A 23,244-nucleotide genomic window follows, 5' to 3' on the forward strand; every position below is an offset into this window, starting at 1 on the left:
CGACGCCAGCTTTAAATAAATAAACTCTTTTACGAATGTAATAATTACTGCAGGGAAACAGACTGATTTAGCTTCAACTGCAGCGTTAATTCACACCGACTGCTGCTCTGCAAAGCCAGTGAAGAGCTACCAGTGAACCATCAAGACGTTTGTTTTCCTGAATCATAAATCACATCTTTGAATTCTGTGGCAGTTTGTCAGCTGCTGTGTTTGTCTCTCTTCCTGCAGCTGAAGCTCTGTCACCCAGCGCCGCGTCTCAGAGCGTCAGAAGATCCTCTGAAGGTACCGACTCGTCCGCCGTTTCCCTCTCACCTGTTATGACATTGTTATAACTATGATCTTGTTGGAGAGGCAGAGCGGAACCTCTACAGACTACAGAGCCTTTTGACTCCACCGACAGCCCTGAATCATAGGAAAACAGCCTTTATACGTTCGACAGAAATGCTATTTTCATATTCTTGAAAATCTATGATTTCTACAATCTCTCTTTGACTGAATGATGACAGAACTGATATTGTTTTGCCTTCACTTCAGGTGCAGCTCAGTTCACTTGTGCTCACATCCACCTGTAAACATATGTTCTACGTTCTTCTTCCTTGTGTCATTAGTTCAGGTCTCCGGTGGTTCATACGCCACACGGCCAGTGCAGGGCAGGAGGAAGTCATCAGAATAACGATGTTTACCCAAACCCAGTGGTCGCTCGCTCCTAATGCTGCTGGTTGTTTGACTCCTTTAGCGGGGAGTCTGGCAGAGGACATCGGTGAAATGATTCTTCAGCTGCGGAGACAAGTGGAGAGCCTCTTCAGCATTAAGTACGGTAAGCTGCCGGCGCACAGCAAGTCAACGTTAAGCTTCACAGTCCATTTAAACAGTTGACAGATATATTTTAATACGTCAGAATTAGTGTGGGAGAGAAGAAGTGTCGTCCCTGGACAGATGTTACACGGTCACCCGAAATAACAGCAGTTGTTCATCATTTATACTTTATAAGCAGAAAGCGTCATAACAGAAGAGAGAATCATAAGATCATTCAGGACGCACTCTATCAACTAAGACATGCAGCACAGAGGCTCACCAAACAACACGTGCAAAGCTTCAATCTGAGGGATGATTATGTTCATGGAAACACGGACTGAAGACAGAATGATGCATTGTTAGACACTAAACACATCCGGAGCAGAAGCAGAACATGAAGCATGCAGAGAGTGAAATGTGTAAATGAGTCAGTGTGACGCAGCAGAACACCGACAGAAGCCTCTCTCCTCTCCCTCAGCCGACGCTCTGGGTCTGCCTGAACCGGCCACGGTGCCCTACTCCAAGTTCCAGATGTACCCGGAGGACCTGTACGTCAGCGGGCTGCCGGAGGGGATCTCCATCCGACGGCCCAACTGCTTCGGAGCGGCCAAGCTGCGCAAGATCCTAGCTGCTAGCGCTCAGATCCAGTTCGTCATCAAGAGGTGAGAGCGGTGATCTGCAGGGGAAGTGTTGTCGTGTTCTGTGTATCATTTCAGGTGCAAAGTACTTCCTTTGAGATCATTACTTCATTTTACAACAACGGAGTCGATATATACAGCTAGGTCACAAGTTGCTACAGGTGTTACCAGTGCTGGGGGACAGATGTGGAGGCTCCATGTGCTATAAATATGAAACTTTCTACATTTGAACAGCCTCTACTTCCAGCCTCTCCTCTCCTCTCTCCTCTCCTCTCTCCTCTCCTCTCTCCTCTCCTCTCCCCTCTCCTCTCTCCTCTCCTCTCTCCTCTCCTCTCTCCTCTCCTCTCTCCTCTCCTCTCCCCTCTCCTCTCTCCTCTCCTCTCTCCTCTCTCCTCTCTCCTCTCCTCTCCTCTCTCCTCCTCCTCTCCTCTCCTCTCCTCTCTCCTCTCCTCTCCTCTCTCCTCTCCTCTCCTCTCCTCTCTCCTCTCTCCTCTCCTCTCCTCTCCTCTCTCCTCTCCTCTCCTCTCTCCTCTCCTCTCCTCTCCTCTCCTCTCTCCTCTCCACTCCTCCTCTCCTCTCTCCTCTCTCCTCTCCTCTCCTCTCCTCTCCTCTCTCCTCTCCTCTCTCCTCTCCTCTCCTCTCCTCTCCTCTCCTCTCTCCTCTCTCCTCTCTCCTCTCCTATCTCTCCTCTCTCCTCTCCTCTCCTCTCCTCTCCTCTCTCCTCTCCTCTCTCCTCTCCTCTCCTCTCCTCTCCTCTCCTCTCTCCTCTCTCCTCTCTCCTCTCCTATCTCTCCTCTCTCCTCTCCTCTCCTCTCCTCTCTCTCCTCTCCTCTCTCCTCTCCTCTCCGCTCTGTGTTCACTTCCTGTAGTTCAGTCAGAGTTTCTCCTCCTTGTTGTCACATGACTGTTGGTCTCAGATGAATCAATCATGACGTCATAGTTTCACTGAGGAGCTCACAGTGTAATGTTTTTACACACTCTGGTGAAACATGTCGAATAAAATGCTTTTGCTGAAATGTCACGACTTTAAGCTCCGAGAACACTTTAATGGAGGATTCACTCTCCGCTTTGCTGATATTGTAGAAATGTTTCTGTGTCTCCAGGCCGGAGCTGCTAACAGAGCAAGTCAAACAAGAGATGCCTTCCATGCCCATCTGTGATCCAGGTATGTGTTCGCCTCATACTTTATGTATTTCTGGGAAATAACTGAACAGAAATGACATCAAATTCAGGCCGAGATACACTCATTCTGTTCTCCAGAGGAGAATACAACAACACCACCTCCTGCAATAACAAGAGCAGCTGACTTAAAAGCCTGGTGGAAAAATGAAAGCACTTTGTGCGTGTCGTGGTCATGGATATGTGATCGTTTATTCTTTATTTTGCCGACATTAGTCGTCTTCTGCATGCAAGACATACACAGAGAGCACTACATGTACCATGATGCCTCTGGGTTGACGGGTGTGATTCTCAGTGGATGGATGCCAGCAGGTGCTTCAGGCTTTGTTTGCAATAAATAAAAGAAGAACTCCTCTGTGAGTTCTCCTCACAGTATCTGAATGCTGCGTCAGTAACATCTAACCTCAGTCGTTTCTCATCCTCCTGAAGCCGCAGTGAACCTTTTAAAGAGGACGTCGTCGTATTAAAAGCTCTGAGGACAGGAGTGAGGCTGTGAGCACAACATCCCACCATCTGTGAAGTGAATAATGCAGCTTTAAGTCCTCTGCACGCTTGAAATGAGGAGGTTAAATCCAGTTCATGTGCTGTTTTTAAAACCACTCTTCTCAGGGGAAAAGAGAAAGTCCTTGCAGGGATTTTCCTGCAGCTATCTCTGCTTTATTATTTTTTATTTGATCTGTGACAGAGCCCAGCTGCTGGAACAAGGAGCGGCTCTTCACCTTTGTTGTTGCCAGTAAATCTTATCTGTAAATGTTGTTTTCTAAAGAGCTGGACGCCAATGATTCAAGTCCAGAAACAGAGGACACTGCAGCTGTATCTAAGAGACCTGGTTTCTCAGGTAGGTCCAGGTTCCCCTTCAGCCGGACTTCAAAGCTCAGATTCAACATCAATGGGCATCACTTCTCACTTTCAGCACCAAACTACAGCAGCACCCTCAAGAAGTGAGGTTGAAACATGAATCTCTCTCTCTCTCCCTCTCTCCCTCTCTCTCTCTCTCTCTCTCTCTCTCTCTCTCTCTCTCTCTCTCTCTCTCTCTCTCTCTCTCTCCCTCTCTGTCTCTCTCTGTCTCCCTCTCTCCCTCTCTCTCTCTGTCTCTCTCTCTCTATGTCTCCCTCTCTCCCTCTCTCTCTCTCTCTCGCTCTCTCTCTCTCTCTCTCTCTGTCTCCCTCTCTGTCTCCCTCTCTCTCTCTGTCTCTCTCTCTCTGTCTCTCTCTCTCTCCCTCTCTCTCTGTCTCCCCCTCTCCCTCTCTCTCTGTCTCTGTCTCTCTCTCTCTCTCTCTCTCCCTCTCTCTCTCTGTCTCTCTCTCTCTCTCTCTCTCTCTGTCTCCCCCTCTCCCTCTCTCTCTGTCTCTGTCTCTCTCTCTCTCTCTCTCTCCCTCTCTCTCTCTGTCTCTCTCTCTCTCTCTCTCTCAGAGTGCCTGGAGTCCAAGCTGTCCAGGATCGACCTGGCCAACACGCTGCGTGAGCAGGTCCAGGATCTGTTCAACAGGAAGTACGGGGAGGCGTTGGGCATCAAGTACCCGGTCCAAGTGCCTTACAAGAGGATCAAGAACAACCCGGACTCGGTCATCATCGAGGGCCTCCCCCCCGGCATCCCCTTCAGGAAGCCCTGCACCTTCGGCTCCCAGAACCTGGAGAGGATCCTGGCGGTCGCCGACAAAATCAACTTCACCATCACCAGGTGTGAATCCCACATCGTCACACGATCACGCCGACACCTTCACTCATGTTTCGTTGGTCCAAATAATCACATTTCAACTCAAGGGCAGCTTCATTGTTCTGGACGGTGTGTTTGCCGACTGCACCGCCGCCTCTGCTCTGCGGCCAGAGACACCGTTATTCTGGGCCTCACTTTCACGTTTATCTTATCGGCAAAAAATAGACTTGAAACCTAAATATAAGCTGCAGTGATGTCGGTGAGATGAAGCTGAAGGCCTCCACGCACCACGGGAGGCCATTTTCTTTAATTCTCATGTATTTTTTTCAAAACCTTTGTTTTTGTAATTATACTTTCACGCACAACGCAAAACATGACGAAGAAGCAATGTTTTCTTTTACGCTGCGAATAAAGACTTCAAACAATCAGGTTTTAAGTTGTATTTATATTTAAAAGAATTATAAAACTACATCACAACTGAACCAAGACGGCAAACTTTATTTACAAAGGCAGCGCAGACCAGACTCCTTCTGCTCTTACTTTTCACAATAAAAGCCCTCGACTTATAGTGTTATCATTATATATGGTACGTTGCAGCTCTGTGGTTACATCTGTTAAACTTTACCTTCCTATTGGTTCTTTGCAGACCTTTTCAAGGACTCATTCCTAAACCAGGTGAGAACACAAGTATTTATTTCAACATAAAACCTCATTAAATAACCGTGACGTAGCTCAGACAACTGATATGAAGGTGGAGTACTATTAACGCATCTTTTTCATCAGCACCTCGACGCGTCACTTTACTAAAGAAGGCCTACGCCTCAATCAGCGGTGAGTAGGACATCTTTCTTTGAGCCACATTTCTCCTGCTGTTACTTTACTCGTGAAAGAGTTTATGAACCGGATCCTCTTCCTCGCACAGATGATGACGACATTAACCGCATGGGGGAGAAAGTCGTCCTCCGAGAGCAAGTCAAGGAGCTGTTCAACAGGAAATACGGTGAGTAGACTTCCTGTGTGACACCAACTTAGAGTTTATGCTTTTCTTTGATCTTAGTCATTCTGTCCATGTTTACATGAGATTAAAAGCTACTGATTTACTGAAATGAACATGAATGTAATCCAATGTGACACAAAGCAGAATACGGTCATTAGAATAATACGTTAGGTTCAGAGGAACATGTTGATGTCGGGGTGATCAAAAGGCTTCCTTTCTGTCTGTCTTGTGTGGTTTCTGATGGCGCTGCGTTCAGGTGAGGCTCTGGGCTTAGACCGCTCCGTCGTGGTCCCGTACAAGCTGATCCGTGGCAGTCCGGAGTCTGTGGAAGTCGACGGGCTTCCGGACGACGTCCCCTTCCGAAACCCCAACACCTACGACATCGTGTGCCTGGAGAAAATCCTTCAAGCCGCAGACAAAGTAACATTCAGCATCAAGAGCCAGCTGCAGTGAGTGTTTGAGACACCTGAACGTTCAGCAGCGTGCTGCCACCGCGTCGCCTGCTTCACGGGGAATTTAGCTTTTATTTTGCTGCTGGTGCTGAAGCTCATTATGGTTTATTCATGCTCTGGATTTAAATCCAGCCTCTCAGATGTCAACGAATAAATCTTCCTCTGCAGCGAACGTAAATAATATGAAGGAGCGAAGACTATTCTGACGTTGAAGCGGTTAAGCTCTGGTGGAAGAACGGAGGCAGAGTTGAGTATTTTCAGTATATCTCTGTCTGTTTTCTCTCTCTCACAGACCCTTCGCAGAGATCTGTAGCCAGGCTTGTAACACAGGTAAGTGTTTGAGTTCCTCGTGTCAGTCGACGCAGAGCTCCGATCTTCAGAACCACGGGGAAGTAAAAAAACACCTTTTTGTGTCTCCAGTAGCAACAGACGCCTCCACCAATCGACGAAAGCGCAAGAGAGTCCAGGAGAGCAGCCGAGGTCCCGCCTCCTCCGACCTGATGTCAACCAATCAGATTCCAGTAATGGTGAGTTTGAGGAACCAATGATTGATGACGTGTGACGGAGGTTTAAAGTAGTAAATCCGTTCTGCAGGTAGCAGGCAGTAATGCTGAAGAAAGTCTGATGATATTCTGTATTTTTATTGTTTCCAACAACAACAACAAATGTACACGCATGCTCTGCACGATGTTTCACGTTAATGCACATATATATCTATATCTATATTTATATAGATATAGATATAGATATAGCACCTGGTAAAAGCAGAGTTTACAAAGTGCTTTGACACACAAAGCAAGAGCAGGACAATAAAACAACAGACGTCTCAAGAGTGAGGCCCAACTAAAGGACTGAGGGAACATTTAGACCAGTGGTTCTCAACTGGTCTGGCTGCGGGACCCACCATCACCCCTTAATGACAAGCCGGGACCCACTACCCAAATTATATATATATATATAAATTATATATATATATATATATATATATAATTTATATATAATTTATATATATATATATATATATATATAAATTATATATATATATATATGTGTATATATATATATATATATATATATGTATAATTTGGGTATATCTATATTCAAGACGTCTAGTAGTAGTAACGTCTCTGTGTAGTAAACTGTCAAATCAAATAAAGAAAGCACACATCAATTATATTTTAACAAATATTATTCTCATTTTTCTAATTTAACTGGATGGATTATAAATACATAAAAATACATGAATACATGTTCTTCTCATTTCAAGTAAAATAACGGCTGGATTAAATAATAAATTACGTAACGAAATTCAATTTAGAAAAATAATTTTCACTGAATTGCGCTGCAGCTTTAAACTCAGTTCATTCAGGGTGAAGTGAAAAAGCCACAATATTATATTTTTCTCATCTTCTAAAAAGAGAAATTAGTGTTTGAAGAATTCACCTCTATGAGTATGTCCAGTCAGAGTCTAGTGAGTCTGGTCTCTCTGGTCATTTCTCTCTTTTGGAGATCGTCCTATGATTTGACTTTCACATCTCAACAGTCCTGCTCTGTCTCTGTGTCCTCGTCACGGTGTGTGTACATCTCACTAAAGTCAGGAAACTTGTCAGAATACTCATATTTGATTGGCTGAGCTTCATCACGTGATGTGATTCACAACGCATTGGTCGGTGTTTTTCCTGCACCGCTGAACAAGTGCCGTAAATGCTGGAATAATTCCGCTGCATAAAAAATGCCCTTCAAAATAAAATCACAGATTTTTATTTATTTTTTATTTTTGTCAGGCAAAGACCCGCGACCCACTGAGAACGGGTCCGCGACCCACTTTTGGGTCGCGACCCACCAGTTGAGAATCACTGATTTAGACCCTGATAATACAATAAAAACAATCAATACGATAAGAACAAAAACGAATGTATTTAATAAATAAGTATAATAATAAAATAAAGCAGTAAAAAGAAGACGTTAAGTTAAAGCCCGTCTGTAACAATGACTATGAAGTCATTTAACAGAGATCTCCTCGGGCAGGAAGTCCCAGAGCCCAGGGGTCCTGATGGCAAAATCACGGTCACCTTAGCTTTGCTCATATTCAACATTTCTGCTTCAAGTCTCGGGGCCAGATGATATAGAACCAGAGACGAATGAACAATAAGCACGCGGACATTTCACGTGGTGTAATCTGTGATCTCATTCCTCTGCTGCTGAATATTAAAAGCACGTTTTGAGGCAAGGTCAACGACGGCTTTCCGCCGATGAAAAGCCTGTTTATTTCTTCCCGCTCCACCATTGCGGCTGACTTTTCCTCCGCCCTTGTCTTTGCCTGCAGCAGTGGCCCATGTACATGGTGGACTACAGCGGGGTGAACGTGCAGGTTCCCGGGAAAGTCAACTACTGAAGGACGGACCCGGCCTCCTCACTCGCACTTTGTCAGAGACGAAACAGACGGAGCACAGAGAGCGGCGTGTCGGAGGAGGAGCAGCAGAATGGACGCGGATCTAAATGTTTCCTGTCGGCGGGACGCAGCCGTCGCTTCTCCTTCTGAAGCGGAACACGACGCAACATTGTTTCTTTCTTTCTGCAAAGATGAAAACGTTACCAACGTTTTCGTCCATCCACTGAGTCACGTCGCTGTATCCGGCATTTAGTTGCAATGTATTACTGACACACACACACACACACACACACACACACAGAAAATGTCTTTGATAACAATCTGGTTCCATAATATTCAGATATTTGTACTTTTTATTTATTATATTTATTGAAATATAACATTATGTGCAGGGATGTAAAATACATGGTTCTGTTCTTCAGCTCACGATACTAACACGGGCGCTACTCGTGGAAACTGCTGGAATCAGATTAAACAGCAGCTCATGAAGTGTCTTAACTAAAGGAAATCAAAAGAAATAGTGCGCGAGAGCTTCAGTGCGCGAGAGCTTCAGTGTGCGTTCAGTGCGCGGCCTTCTCACGTTAGCGCCACATTAACATGTAAGATATGTCATTTAAAAGTCAGCCTGAATGTATCATGTAAAGGAAAGAATGGTATGTTATTACTGCGATGACCATATTTAATAATGCTGTACCTTAACGCCAATTAGGCCTTTGAAATAAAATGTGTTGCCTTGCACTTTTCACTTTGTTGGGAGTTTATTTTTTTCAACAGCTAAGGGGTCCATGTTTACTTCCTGCCGGCTCACAAGCGCTGCAACAAGGAAGTAAACTGGGAAACGTGAATGTTTGCTGGGAAAAGTCTTGACATCAAAGAGTCGAGTCTTTTGTGAAGCTCTGTCAAAAATAACCACAAGTCAACTTTTATTTACCGAGTGGTTCAGTCACGACGTTTTGTGGGTTCTGGATAAATATGCTTTTTCTTTTTTTACATCTTTACGTATTTTTTAAGGGAAAAATGCAAATTTCTGAACTCTGTTTTTGTATTTGTTTGGTGACAAAAGGTTTGTATTTCCGAACAGTTTCCCAGGAAGTTACCTGGAAATATATTATAAATATTATTTTACATGGGGTGAGGTTAACATTACTGTTCTATCGCACAGTTAAAATAAAGAAAAGTTGCAGCTACCTTAATTAATCACTTATTTTTTTATTTGCACCACCTGGCCAGCAGCTAAGTGACCCAAATCAAACACCCACGAGGTTGCCTCAACAGGTGCATGCTGGGTAGTCAAAATGTTTGAGTAGCACAGAGGGCAGAGTGGACTGGTTCTACTGGGACTCAGGTAAAGTGGACTGGTTCTACTATGACTCATATATATATATATATACCAGAAACAACTTTCTTCATTAATTAGAAAGATTTGTGTTTTCAAAATCTGATGTTTCACTAACTTTTATTATGGATACAATTAAAGCCAGAGAGAGCTGGAGAGACTAAACCCTTCATTTATATATGTGTGTGTGTATATGAGAGATGGATGGGAACGCGCAGCTTGAATCTATTTGAGGACGCTGATTAGCTAAATTGTATGTCACACGTTTATATCTTTAACCAGCAGTTGGCTAAACTGCTTCATAGACCCGCCTCTTCTGGGCAGTCTCTCCAGCGCTGCTGAGACGTGCACACACTGAGAGGACGTGCAGGAAAAGCATATATTTACTGCAGATATCATATTCTACACATTACTGGGTGATTCCATATTTCAAAAACACAAATATTGACAATTTGAATAGTTTATTATTATTTTATTTGTTGTGGCTCAAGGTGGGGCGGCGCTCTAGCGCCCTCTATTGACCAGCCGCCACTGATTCTTAGCTGTGATGTTTGTCTGCAGCCGCTGTGGAGTTTTATTCTGCTGTAGATTCTATGAGAAGTAGGTTATTTGAACATAAAGGATAAAGTCGAGCTGCACAATTAATCTAAATTTAAAGCAAAATATGTAAAATGACCATTAGAATAAAATATTGTGCTGCAGAGATGTTCTGTTCTGCATCCTGTTTAGACTTAATAAAGACACTACAGACAGACAGCTTGTTCTTCATACACCGAGCAGGTTACTGCTGTTGAGGCGGCAACCTCTGGCTCTGAAAAGTGTAGCAACGCTGAAGTGTGTTAAAGCAGCATTCTCTCTGGTGACCACCAGGGGGCGACTCCTCTGGTTGTATAGAAGTCTATAGAAAATGACTCTACTTCTCTCTTGATTTATTACCTCAGTAAACATTGTAAACATGAGTTTATGTCTCAATCTCTAGTTTCAAGTCTTCTTCAATACAGCATGATGTTCATTTAGTACATTATGGTCCATTTAGAGTCACACCATAAAGCAGGGGATGCTTTAGGGCGGGGCTACTGTGATTGACAGGTCTCTACCATGGCGTCGTCCAGTCTGGAAGTCATCCGTGTTTGTCGTTGAATTTTATCTCTTTCAGTGTTTTCACTCCATGCCTTAGCATTCGGTTGTTTGAAGCTCCGCCCTCTCGTGTCACTTCTGGTTGCAAAAGAAACCAAGATGGCGACGAATAGTCTATGCAGACCACAGGATTGAATCCCTGTGTGATACTTTAAATATGAAGTCACGAGGAACTGATGGACAGTAATGACACATTTTATTGATAGAATAAAGCTCCTGTGAGTCGAGGGTTAAAGGGTCCATCGTATAACATCATGTAATGAGTATATGAGGCCTTGTAAGAGGCCCAGGTGCACCCTGAGGGTTTTACTGCTCCAATATTCAACGATCATCAGCCCCACATGAGCCGATGGAAGTAGCTCAGCGTTCATGAAGAGAAGTGTAGATAAAGTCCAGAGTCGGGATTCATTTTGACTTATTTCTTTATTACAGACGTTTTGTTTTTCAGCGTTGCTTGTTATACATGTTCACCTGTACTGCAGCAGCACGTGAATACAGGAAGTGCGATCACAGCCGGCGAGGGGGGGGGGCATTAACATGCTCGCCTCGGCTTCGTGTGTCTTGGTTAATCAAGACGAGTTTGATGACCTTGATTGTCACAGTGTCGAGTGTTCTTGGCCTTTATTGTATTTCATTTAATATCTTTTCCCGTCTGTCTGGACGGCAGCGTCGAGCTCGTGGAGCCAGAAGCACGACGTCGCCTCGTCCCTTCTTTAACTGAGGAAACAAAGCCTCTGGGAGCCGTTACTGCAGATTAAAAACATGACGAATCACCGGGAGAGAGCATTAAACATCTGCGTATGGAGTCAAATATTAGAACAGATGGTCGTGTTAGATGTTAAACACACACAGCTGTATTCTAGTTTCAGTGTTGCCTCTTCTCATCAGGCTGATGTATCGACTCACTTTGCTGCGAGAAGTTTCAGCAGAAACACTTTCATTGCACAACCAAAGTTCACTGCATTTAACCCTCTGAACCCCAAAACACACCGCCATGTTTTCTTTAAACAATCTCCAAAAACGACAGTTTATCAAGGCCAGAAGAAAAACCACCATCATCGTCAGATTTTATCTTTCCCAACAGTCCTTGAACACATCATGTGACGAACGCTGCCGCCGCAGAAAGAAACCATAACGAAGCTTAAAATCGAGATATTTCACCAAAAACATTTCGATTCTACATGTATCTTTTTAAAATAGTGTTCACTTTAACCAGATTGTGTAAAAACATTGAAGTGTGAGCTCCTCAGAGAAACTATGAAGTCATGATTGATTCATCTGAGACCAACAGTCACGTGACAACAAATCAGAAACTGACTGAACTTCAGGACGTGAACACAGAGCAGAGAGGCTGAAACATGTGAATAGTTTAATACATACAGCACGTAAAGCCTCCATTGTTCTAACATTGGTAACACTTCTTGTAACTTGGTTGTGTATATAGATTCCAGTGTTTTCCAATTTTTGTAAAAGAAATTGTCTGTTTCTGCAGTCTGTTCTGCACTACAGTCATGTTCTAGCTCTACGTCTAGCCACCACTGTGCTGTCTCCATAGAGGTTCAGGACTTTTATATATTGCAGTGAAAAAGTAAAAATGTGCCCCCCCCCCCCGATACTGCTTGGGGTTCAGAGGGTTAACCGGGACCATCACACATCTCCGCTAAATGCACCGTCAGACCTAAAGTGCTTAATGAGAGATTTCTATCCCCGCTGTGAGCGGCCATGTTCATGGTCGCCGGACGCGGGGAGACACACACAACCTCCAGTTTGTGGAGGTTTTTAGATAAAAGAGGCTCAGAGTGATGAAGCTCAGTCTCCAGGAATATGTGATGAGCAGGAATGTAGTGGAGAATTAAACCGCTTCCACACCTTCAGCCCACTCATGACGTTTGGGCAGAATGAACTTAGGAAGAGACGGCGGTCAGAGAGGTGGATCAGAAGCTCACAGCGGTGACCTAACTGCCTCCTCCTCCTCCTCCTCCTCCGCCCGGAGGCTTGAAGCAGTCCTCCGTCACGCCCTGAGACGCCAGCTCCGACAGGACGTTGTCCAGGTAGTTGGGGTCCGGGTAGCCGTGTCCCGACATGTTGGACATCATCTCGGTCTTGTGGTGGATGCCGTTCCACACCACCGTGTCGGGCTCTCCGGTGGTGCTGGACGTCCCCACGATGAAGATGAGGCGTCGCATCCACGCCACCTTCAGCAGCTCCAGCACCTGTTTCACATCGAGAAGACGTGAGAGGGAGAGCTTATTATTTATCTATTGACTGTAAATATGCTGCAGGAACCCGCGTGTCCGATCCCCAATCCGCCTTCCACGGGGAGCATCACACCAGAGGCCGCTGACGACGGCGGCGCAGATAAACCACGACTGGAATGATTGAATCCCGTTTATCACTGAGTCACATCCCATTATCTATAGCAGCGTAACGAGCTGCTAATCCACCGTGGAAACAACAGAATGTTCTTAATTTAACCTCAGAGACGATGCTGATGGAGCCTTAAGAGTGTCAGGTTGTCCAGTATCATGTGACTGATTGTTGATGATTGATTGGTTGATGGGCCTGTGGTCTGGAAGAGATGCTGTTCTCCGTCCGTTCTCCGTTCCCTCACATTAAGGATGAGCTGATTGACCGTGACCTCACAAAACATGTTTGGCAAAAAATAAGCTCAAGAATGAATATGCTAATTATGACAATTTAACAAAAATCTATCGAGGATAAAATGACGCGATGATATTTTGGAGGCATAAAACCACAAGAGTGTAATTCTAGTTTTAGATAAAATAAATATAGATATTAATTAATCAATTAGGGGTGGAATGGACTATTAAACGCACGAGCAGATAGAACTTGGATCCCTGATCACGCTTTTTTGCCGCCGATTCCGAATCGGTCATTGATCATCATTATTGGCAGAAGGCATCACAATGTAAAAATAGTAATCTGCGTCTTTAGTGCAGATTGAGTCGCGGCTGTGACGTGTTTTTACCTTCCTGCCTTTGTCGTTGTCGGGTAGAAAACAGAAGCGAGGGAAGCCTCTACAGCTGTATGGCTGTCCTGGGTTGGGATGCTCGGGGCCCTGGAGGAGGAGGAGGAGGAGGAGGAGGGAGGAGGGAGGAGGAGGAGACAAACATGACTGATGAATGGAAAGACATTACGTTTAATACCAGTTGGAACAATAATTAGATTTCGGCGATAACCGGCTCAATACAAACCTGATTCAAGTTATTGTAACTATAGATCTGAGAGAGCAGCGCGTGGTCACAGCGGGACACGGGGAGGAATGAGAGGTCACGAGCCTCCACCATCTGTTAGAAACCTCATCGCTGAGCGAGCTTCAGTCCAGACTGTAGTCTGACCTCCAGTCGCCTCACATGTTCGGCTCTCACGCCTGTTTTAAATGGACGTACTGCCTCCCACTGACTATAAAAACGCTTTTTTTCAAAGATTTGAAACACTTTCTAGTTTTTCCACGAGCTGCTATTAGTTGAAGGAGAAGACTGTCCTCATCCTCACAAATGACACATTAAATACTTCCATAATGTAAATTCTACATTTAAGTAGCTGAATGATTTTCTTCGGCTGTTCGCGTTCCTCATCCTGCCCGATGGCTACTGCACATGTGCACACTAGTACTACACACCTGTGGTGAAACACTCTCATGCACACTATTGTTTCCCCCGACAATGCTACATTAGCTTGCTAGTTAGCGTTAGCTGTTAGCAGTCGATGGCTAGCGGCTAACAGAGGTAGCAATACGATGCGTTCAAGCTCCATTCAGTAAAAAATGAGTTGATCATGTTTTAAAGGAAATGTTTTCACAGATATCTAAAACAGAAGTAATTCGACCGTATTTAACTTTGTTGAACATGTTTGTCCAGGAGGAGAAATTGTGGCGTCTGGTGGTCATATGCTTTGGTTTACTTCCTGTTCAAACCAGAAGGACTGTCTGGTTCTTTGCTGTACACAGTGGCGGGGTGGTAGAGTGTGTGCAGCCGTACCTGTAGACCAGGTGGTATGCTGTAGATGACCTGGATGGTGCCACAGTCTGGGTGGCCCGGTAGCGACTGGGCGATGCTGTAAATCTCCATCTTTCCTTTGGGCTGCGTGCCGGTCTTCTCTCCGTAGATTGTCTTACACGAGGGACACTGCAGACTGCCGTCCTGAGGACACACGCAACCAATCGATGGAAACCCGGTTAGGTCTGATCAAATACTCATCGATCCAATGATGAGACCTTCGTTTGGTGTTCTCCTCCCCACCAAGTCACAGTAGGTCGGTTCTCATCAAGCAATGCTTCCCCGAACAACAAGAAACGGTAGAACACGTGTTGTGGTCAGGAATGAGCTTCTTGCCACACATTTAGGACCATACCACGCATCCGTTTTATGCATTAAATCAACCATTTTCAAAGTACACCATTGTATTCATGATGTCTGAAGTCGATGGAAGCCCTGAGAGGCAAGTTTTGTGAAAAAGGCAGGATAATAATCCTGTACTACAACAGAAGTGTTTGTTGTTGTAGTACTCATTTAGGCCACACGAGGCTCAAGCGCACCAATGTTCCAAATGGGAATAAAGCATTCATGTTTTCTTCCAGGTTAGGTTTTTAATTTACATAACTTGCTAAAGCACAACAGTATGTGCCTTAGAAGATGGAGTAGTGTTGCACTTTAGCATGTTGTGGCCTAAAATAGTATTACGACAACACATTTAGATAAAAGCGTGACAAAAGCGTGGCGTGCGGCGGAGGGACCATGAAGCTCACCACCAGCCTGCTGATTGGCTCGTCCTTTGTAACCGATGGCTTGAAAACATGGTGGGATTAGCTAGCTGGCTATCCAGTACAATTTAACAAGATAATGCTTCATCCACACACAGCATGAAGCTCATCCAATCACAAGGACGGGTTTGTTATACTAAAGTAGGCGTTGTTTCCTTTCGATCGGTACATTTTAGCATCGCCCATTTTTCACCTGTTCTTAAGTCAGAAAGGATAAACGCTTGAGATCAGACTGAGGAGGATCGAGATGCATGTGCTTTGTACCTACGTGCACATACGTGCACATATGGAATATCTGTCAGTAGTTTGTGGTTACGAGATGTCAATGAGAGCAGAGAGGTAGTTTGGAAGCTTGAACAGCAGAGCGTTACAGATGAATATCATAAGATGATTGTTTCCTGTCTGTAAGCTGAGACGGTCTCATGGTGTCCGTTACGCATGCAGCTGGAGCCAGGAGGAGATTAGCTTAGCATAAAGACGGGGAGCCCAACGGCACCGTTGAATGAACGCGTTGTCTCTTGTTTGTTTTAATCCGTGAAGAACAAGAAGTTGTTTGCTGTGACTCTCTGGAGGCTTCCAGGCTTTATGCTAAGCTAAGCGCTCCCAACGTAACGACTCGGCTCATTTCACCCAAATATCAAACTATTCCCTGGAGACTCATCACACTGAATGTCACGCGGTCCTCTGAACGCAGACCTTTCCCGGGGCGGTTCCGTACCTTTGTTCCGTTGTTGTACATGGCCAGCATGCAGAGCATGTGCAGGGTGTGTCCACATTTGATGAATTTCCCCACGGTGTCCGGCAGGATGCTCTGCCCCCCCTCCTCTGTGGCCTGAGTCTCGTAGCCGGACGGATTGGACAGTTGATCCATGCAGATGATGCAGTCCTGAGGGGGAACCCGGGGAATGTGTGCTTAGTGTCGCAAAATAGAAAAGGCCGAACAAACCATCTGTCTGAACGCTCGTAACTCTCTTTCTGTTGAACATTTGACTCGTTTGCCTGTAGAAACGACTGTGAATAAACCTTTTTATAAACTGAAAAAATAAACTTGAAATAAACTTTTCTTTCATCTGGGAGGGGAAAACAAACCAACTTACCGCATCCTGTACTCCGGCAACTACCTCCATGTAGCGCTGAATCACGTCCTCGGGTCTCTGAGCGGAGGCTAAAACAGAAGAGAGCACAAAGTGATGACGAGCTGAAACAGGCACACACTAAAAATGGCGTTTACAACAAACTGACACACAGAAAGGATGAGAATGAAATAAAGTCCTGTTTTCATGATCGTCAGTCAAACATTCGCCTCGGCACTTACGGACCTCTGCTACATGCAAATAAACGAGTCCAGTTTGCTGCTAATCAAACATCCTTCTGACGGCACAGGATGCAAAACATGCAACGCCATCAGTCCACAGACTACTTGAATGCATGAAGACAGAATGAACCACATGGCGGCGTATCTACCGTATTCACACACACACGAGAGTGTCACGTCTGTTTAGGAAACCAGTTGTTGGAAAGCTAACGAAACGTTTTTGAGTTTTATTACACAAGACGGCTCCATTTGATTCTGGATTTTGAAAGGTTACGAGGCTACTTTCTCCCAGCTGGGAAAAAGATCTGAATATATATATATATATATATATATATATATATATATATATATATATATATATATATATTCACTGATATGTTTCCAGACAAACACCTTTTTTATGCCTTTTGAGGAGGAGGCTGAATATTTCAAATCCAAATAGTTTTTTAAATGGCCAACAGTGTTAAATTATCTATGAGCAAACTCCCCTTCAATAAATAAAGTTTTACAGTGAATATAACCTACAATCAGTCTGAAGGTTGATTTAAGTCGGCTTCCTGCTCAGTGCAGTGATGACTAAGTATTTCCATCCTCTCATTTGAGATACGAGCCACCATCGCCGTTGGGGGTGTTGTTTTGCTTGAAAATGAACTTAAACGATTATCAGAACTATTTAGCCGTTGATCGATGAACTGACTTCTCTGTACCGCTCTATGCTGCAGCAGTGGCTTCTGGGACGTCTCTGATCTGCAGGTTTTGGTAAATGTTCTAATGTACATTTACACATCTGAAGGACGCGACTCTGCAGACGCTGGAAGGTTGTTGCACGTTACATCTTTGAGAGCTGGACTTTATGGCAGTGAAGAGGTTGATATGGGGGGGGGGGTCTGAGAATGTCTGAGGTTTGATTTAAAAAGTCCGTTTAGAGCACATTGGTGAGATGCATCTCCTGGTTTGACAGTTGCAGAAAAAGCAGTTGCAGCGGCACAAAAGTGGATCAGTGGAGCTTTCTATGAACATGAGAAGACAAATGAAAGTGATGAAGCGGTCCTCAAGCCTGGTGGAGGTGATGATGGAGAGAGAGAGGTGGAGGAAGCTACCTCTCCTGTGCTGCCTCTTTGCTCTCCTAACTGAACTGCTGCTGCTGTGGGGCCTGCTGGGCCTGCTGGCTGAGGGGAGGAGAGGAGGAGGAAGCGAGAAAGGAGGCGGCTGCGGCTGCTGCTGCTGCTGAGGGAGGGGGGCAGTGGTGAAGTGCACGCCGAGTCCCACCGCTGACATCAAAATGGAGGCCATGCCTGGAGCGGGGGGGGGGGGGGGGGTAGGGTGGAGGCAGGATGGGGGCGGGGCAGGGTTGGGAGCAGGTGAGGGTTGAGAGCAGGTGGAGAATATGCAGGAGTAGAAAGGAACAAATCAAAGGGATGAGAAATGTAGCAGCAACACACACAACAAACCAGTTCAAACCCAAACGGGGCTCTCTGTTGACCCCGTGTTCTTCCGGCTCTTCTTCTTGTGATTCATGGGTAACGTGTTTATCTCTGGAGCTCAGTGAAAACGACACGCAAAAAGATGGACTTTTTTTGGTCGCAGCACTGCTTTCACTGAGGTTGTTGGTTTGTGTCTTTCTGCCGGTTCATTCATTTATTTGTGTGTGTGTGTGTGTGTGTCGTGGTGGTAAAACGTGGTCCCATCACAAGACGCTCTCCAGTTAATTAGTGACCTCTGCTCATTAAAAGTGTAGGTTTGGAGGAGGCGCCGCATGGCTGACCTGGTGCTCTGAATGACTCAGAGTCGCGGTGCACTAATGAGGTCCTGGTCCACTCGTCTCCTCCGGCCTCATTGTGTTGATTCAGGCGGCTTATCGCGCCCAAGGAACCCAGTTCTAATTTGAGAAGTGTGCAGCAGAGAGACCCAGAGTGAGCGCTCACCCGGCATGTCAAGTTTGGCCATTTTATGACAATTACAACTGGCCGGCCTGCTGACTCAGCTTTACACTGCATTCTAAATTACACAATTGGAAGGAAATGAACGCATTACGTGTGTCTTTAGCAGATGGAAAATGAATTCATGTAGAATAGCAGATAATCGTAATGGCCCTGTATGCAAGAGTTTCAATATAAAGTTCTTTAAGTGCTAGAAGACTTCGTACAAACAAGCAGAGTTCACCCAGAAGACACAGGAAGCACAAAACATGTGACCAGAGCAAAAGAAGATGAAGAACCTGCTGGTTCATTTGTGTCACCGCAGGACATTTAGTATCACTCATCTATTGTTTCATCAGCGGTCCAAGTTATTTAAAATGAATGAACGTTTCCTTCTTCCGGAGGAGTCGTGTATTTGTTGGTAGTAGGAGAATCATCGATTGTGTTGTTCTAGAGTCTGACGGCGCGGTTTACAAAGAGAAGACTTTAGTTTCGTTAAATGGAAGCCTCGCTCTCGCTCTGATGGAGTCTGTTCTTTGGTTCCCTTCCTCCAGCTTTGTGTGTCCGTTCCTAAACAGACCGACACTCACGAGACAAATGCAGAGGAGAGAAAGAAGGCAAATAAACGGACAAACGTGTGACGAACGCGTAGTGCCGAGCGACGGTCGGGACGACGGACGCCGAGTGAGCCGTTTACCTGCCAGAGCTGAGCTCACACTGGTGGATCCATTCAGCGGCACAGAGATGGAGGGGACACTGCAGGACAGGAGACAAGGAGACACTCAGTCAGTGGACAGAGCAGCGAGAACAAAACCTTCTGACCGCTTCACTTTACAAGTACGGGGACATTAGGTTTGGCAAGAAAATAAACCTGCCTGTGAATTAACTGATAAATTATTGACACAAAAGCAACGAACAATTAAGTTTACTGTTGATTCACCTGTTGAGTATTTTCTCTTTTGGTTCTTTGTCGATAAAATGTCAGAAAGGTGTTTCTCAAAACCCAAGATGACGACTTTAAATGTCTGATTTGTCCACAACTCAAAGATGTTCAGTTTACCGTCGACTGCAGTGTCGTGATGCAACACGGGAGCGTGCCTCAACAGCCGATATATCAACGAATATGCATTCATACTTCTGACTGCAAAACAGCCTTCACGGGAAATAAATGAGGAATTATGAGTATTTAGATCGTGAAACTTAATCCAGAATGATTTTCTGTTTAATAACTGTTTTGATAAACAGTTGATTCTACCAAACACAAAATGTAAAAAAGTGTCATCAGCATTTATCAGAGCTCAAAGTGACGTCTTTAAATTCTTCTTTCGTCTGACGAAGAGTTCACAACAAACATATAAAGTTTACAATAATCTGGGAAAAGCAACAAGTCCTTACAATTAAGAAGATGGAGTCCACAAATGAATCGTTTCTTAATAAATTACTTTTTTTTTAATTTAATCATTTAGCAAAAGAATTGATTACTTTTTTATCATTCGACGAATCAACTCTTTGACCGAGTGTTTCACCGTTTATAAGCGCTCACCAACACATGAACAAACATTCAAATAACAAAAGTAAGTGATGTTGTATCCTCGATCACTCAGCAGTGTGGTGACACAATAGGAGGAAACGTGTCTCTGGCAATGACTTCAGCTCACTGACAGTCTAATAAAATCCCTGTGAGGATGAAGACGAGTAAAAACAGCTTTATATTCTTGATATTGAGTCAAGTGTCTGTCACACTAGCATATCGTAGCATTATGCTGTAAAATGACAGATTAACAAATACTACTCTGACCTTCCCACAACAAATAAAAATGCAAATGCAGAAAACAAAGGAAGAACTCTGAGACGACGTAATCATTGAGAAGTGTGAGCATCAGTGCAGAAATAAAGGACACAAAGCACAGTGAACATCCTGCCTGTTGCTCATTCCAGAGGCTGAGACTAAACTAAACTAGTGAACGCATATTCACTACAGCCCTTCAGTCAGCATGTTTGTCTGTGGAGGGAGTTTCTGTGTCGTGGGGAACAGAGCAGGGTGACGGCTGGAGAGAGCTGAGCCAAAACAAACATACCACAGCAGGGCTGCAGCTACAGATAGGGTCGTGTCATTCCTGTGTTTAAGAGATAGGCCGACAGGAAAGACTGGTGAGAGGCCTGTGACATGCATCCCTTCCAGGTCACCAAGCTGAGCCATAAATACACTTCCTGCTGTTGTTTCACTTAAACCCGACTTTATTACACTGCAAACCAAAACCACAATCCAACACGCACACACGTCGGGGACCAACCTTAGCCCGTTGGTACTGGTAGAGCCGGTCAAGAGCGGTGCGGACAGGTGACTACCAGAGGCCGGTGGAGGCCAGGCGCTGCCCCAGGACATGCCCCCCACAGAGAGGGGTCTCCTCGGGTACGGCGAGTAGACAGAAGTGGGGTGAGCCGCAACGGCCCTTCCCGTCGCCTGCAGGCTGGGCCGGTTCAGACTGCCCAACGAAAAGGAATGTCGTGAGCGGCTGGGCATGGGTCCTGTGCTGCTGTGGCTCAAGCACTGTTGGCAGGAGCAAGCGGGACCCGAGGGGGCCGCGGGGGCCGAGGGGATGGCGGGGGGGCCGGAGGAGGCCAGTGGGTACGGGAGGTTACACTGGCGTCGGACCTGCCGCCTGAAGCCTGTCGCTTTGTTCACCTGAGCCAGAGAGGTCAGGTCCACTATGTAATTGTATCCGTGCGGGCCCAAGTCCGCCGTGCCTTGGCGGGCCTGGTAGCTGTGCTCCAGAAGGATGGAGGTCCGAGTCTCGTATGGAGTCCATCCTCCTTCATCGTTGAGCCACTCCCAGTAAACGCCGCTGCCGAGGCCGGAGGACTGGGCGAACAGGGACCTACGTACTGACCGGGTCTTTCCTGGAAAAAAAAAGAGGATTTTTCACTTAATACACCAAATTTAAGCTACATTATAAAAAGCCTTGTGTGTTAAAATAAATCCACATTGTCAGCTTGAATCCCAAAGTGAGGCTGAAACAAAGAAAAGAGCCCAGTACCTTTAGATATGTACATGTCAATATGTATGTAATACAAGCTTCAATCAAACTAGTAAACACGAATCAGCTGAGCTGAAAGAAATCAAAACAATATATTAATGTCACAAGCGTCAGCAATGTGACTCCTTATGGAGAGGTTACGTGGAGAAGTCAGCTAACGTTGGAAAACACAATATCATTTAACAGTCGTATAAATGTCATAACTAACGTCATCTGATAGATTAGTTAAAATAAGATAATCCTTTATTAGTCCCGCAGTGGGGAAATTTACAGGATTACAGCAGCATTGGGGAGTGTGTATGTATGTATGTATGTATGTATGTATGTATGTGTATATATATATATATACACACACATACTTGTACAAGTATCATAAAACAGTAAAGAACATTAAAAAAGTAAATAATCCACAATAACAGATTTTAGTGTTGTGTTTTTTGTGTATTTATATTTTATTTATTTATCAGTTTATTTTTGTCTCACTGAGCTTTCTGTTATTACTGCCTTTTGCTTTTGCTTCTTTTGTCTGTCAAAGCACTTTGTAAACTCTGTTTTTAAAAGGTGCTGTACATGAAGTTGTTATTGTTATTATGGCTCACCAGTGTCCTGTCGAAACTGCTTCAAGCTCGGTATGTCGATGAGATAAGGCGACAGGCTGGGGTCTGATTGTCCGAGGCAGATGCTCGTACATCCGGGTCCTCCTGCTCCTCTCTGGCTCCGCGGTGACAACAAACACCGCTCGATGTGGCCGCTCACTTGGCCGCTGTAAGGCCGCCAGTAGCCGAGGTCATCCTGCCATTCCCACACGGCTATCATGGGCTGAGATTGTCCAGTGGTTGATACGGACACTGGCCCGTTTCTAGAGCCGTTCACCCGGGCACAAGAACCAGACACAATCGCCATATTCATTCACCACAAGCCCAAGATTTTTAAGCTAACTTGTTAGCTTGGTTTAGTTAGCTCAACTGATTGTAGCTACGACGAATAAAGAAGAAGAAAAATGTCTGCTAGCTTGGCTCGTTAAAAATAGCCATTTTAAATTCGTTAACGCCCTTCAGAGGAAAGCTACGACGTAAATATTAAACGTTAGAGAGCCCTGATAAACATGTAAGTGCATGTTGACAAAGCTGATGCATTCAGAGGGCTTAGCAGTAACGCGGATAACGTTAACGCCAGCTTTGCGACAGCGTTAGCTTTGTGACAGCGTTGCCAGGGTTCCTTCCTCCCGTCCTCTTGCTGTGCTGCCTTCAGGGACCACCAGGAAAACCCGCAATTTGAGGCACGTTTGTGGGAACTCGCCATAGATGGGGATTTTTTTGTCGGCTGTCAAACGTATAAATGACACAAAGCAACAGGTCAACAAATAATTATTTCATGTGAAGTTAGGTGATAGTGATTTAGAATTAAATTGTTTGGAGTTGGATTTTTTTTTTTGTGGAAATCGTTGGTCCCTTAAGCATTTTTGGAATGTTACTGTGGAATGTTACTGTGTTACTGACTCCGTCAGTAACACATGGGCACTCTTCATTCCCAGTTTAAGAGATGTGTATATAGATATGTATAGAAAGTGTTTTGTCTCTCCAGCTATCTCCGACTTTAATTGTAT

General features: G+C 45.0%; 2 protein-coding genes across 7 annotated transcripts in view; one reads left to right on the forward strand and one right to left on the reverse strand.

Annotated features, from left to right (window-relative positions):
- gtf2ird1 (GTF2I repeat domain containing 1) overlaps nucleotides 1-8,829 on the forward strand; it is a 33,533-nt gene extending 24,704 nt beyond the window's left edge. For 3 of the 5 annotated variants that reach the window (XM_079284109.1, XM_079284113.1, XM_079284110.1), the window contains exons 15-27: nucleotides 229-282; nucleotides 737-817; nucleotides 1,274-1,457; nucleotides 2,537-2,598; nucleotides 3,379-3,450; nucleotides 4,026-4,293; nucleotides 4,916-4,944; nucleotides 5,053-5,100; nucleotides 5,192-5,269; nucleotides 5,523-5,715; nucleotides 6,011-6,048; nucleotides 6,139-6,245; nucleotides 8,045-8,829. In XM_079284109.1, the coding sequence (XP_079140235.1) occupies nucleotides 229-282; nucleotides 737-817; nucleotides 1,274-1,457; nucleotides 2,537-2,598; nucleotides 3,379-3,450; nucleotides 4,026-4,293; nucleotides 4,916-4,944; nucleotides 5,053-5,100; nucleotides 5,192-5,269; nucleotides 5,523-5,715; nucleotides 6,011-6,048; nucleotides 6,139-6,245; nucleotides 8,045-8,113 (1,283 nt within the window). In that variant the 3' untranslated portion in view covers nucleotides 8,114-8,829. The remainder of the gene's footprint in view (nucleotides 1-228; nucleotides 283-736; nucleotides 818-1,273; nucleotides 1,458-2,536; nucleotides 2,599-3,378; nucleotides 3,451-4,025; nucleotides 4,294-4,915; nucleotides 4,945-5,052; nucleotides 5,101-5,191; nucleotides 5,270-5,522; nucleotides 5,716-6,010; nucleotides 6,049-6,138; nucleotides 6,246-8,044) is intronic. The other 2 variants (XM_079284111.1, XM_079284112.1) reach the window with 2 other exon arrangements.
- A 2,191-nt stretch (nucleotides 8,830-11,020) lies between these two features.
- On the reverse strand, nucleotides 11,021-22,825 carry dtx2 (deltex 2, E3 ubiquitin ligase). 2 transcript variants are annotated; one of them, XM_079283797.1, is made up of 9 exons: nucleotides 22,238-22,825; nucleotides 20,895-21,501; nucleotides 19,298-19,356; nucleotides 17,782-17,976; nucleotides 16,464-16,531; nucleotides 16,085-16,252; nucleotides 14,585-14,746; nucleotides 13,573-13,662; nucleotides 11,021-12,796 (listed from the first exon to the last, which is right to left on the reverse strand). In XM_079283797.1, exons 1-9 carry the CDS (start codon nucleotides 22,545-22,547, stop codon nucleotides 12,539-12,541), a joined length of 1,917 nt encoding a protein of 638 aa, XP_079139923.1. In that variant the 5' UTR covers nucleotides 22,548-22,825; the 3' UTR covers nucleotides 11,021-12,538. The 2 variants fall into 2 exon arrangements, with proteins under 2 accessions (XP_079139923.1, XP_079139924.1); XM_079283798.1 differs by lacking the exon at nucleotides 17,782-17,976.
- Between the last annotated feature and the right edge of the window lie 419 nt (nucleotides 22,826-23,244).

This window comes from Melanostigma gelatinosum, assembly GCF_949748355.1.
Source record: "Melanostigma gelatinosum genome assembly, chromosome: 14".
NCBI classification, from domain to species: domain Eukaryota; kingdom Metazoa; phylum Chordata; class Actinopteri; order Perciformes; family Zoarcidae; genus Melanostigma; species Melanostigma gelatinosum.

Coding starts and splice junctions, on each gene's coding strand:
- dtx2 (XM_079283797.1), bottom strand. CDS start 22,547: ATGAATATGGCGATTGTGTCTGGTTCTTGTGCCCGGGTGAACGGCTCT. Junction 21,502..22,237: donor GCAGTTTCGACAGGACACTG/GTGAGCCATAAT, acceptor TTTTTTTTCCAG/GAAAGACCCGGTCAGTACGT. Junction 16,532..17,781: donor AAAGAGGCAGCACAGGAGAG/GTAGCTTCCTCC, acceptor CTTCTGTTTTAG/CCTCCGCTCAGAGACCCGAG.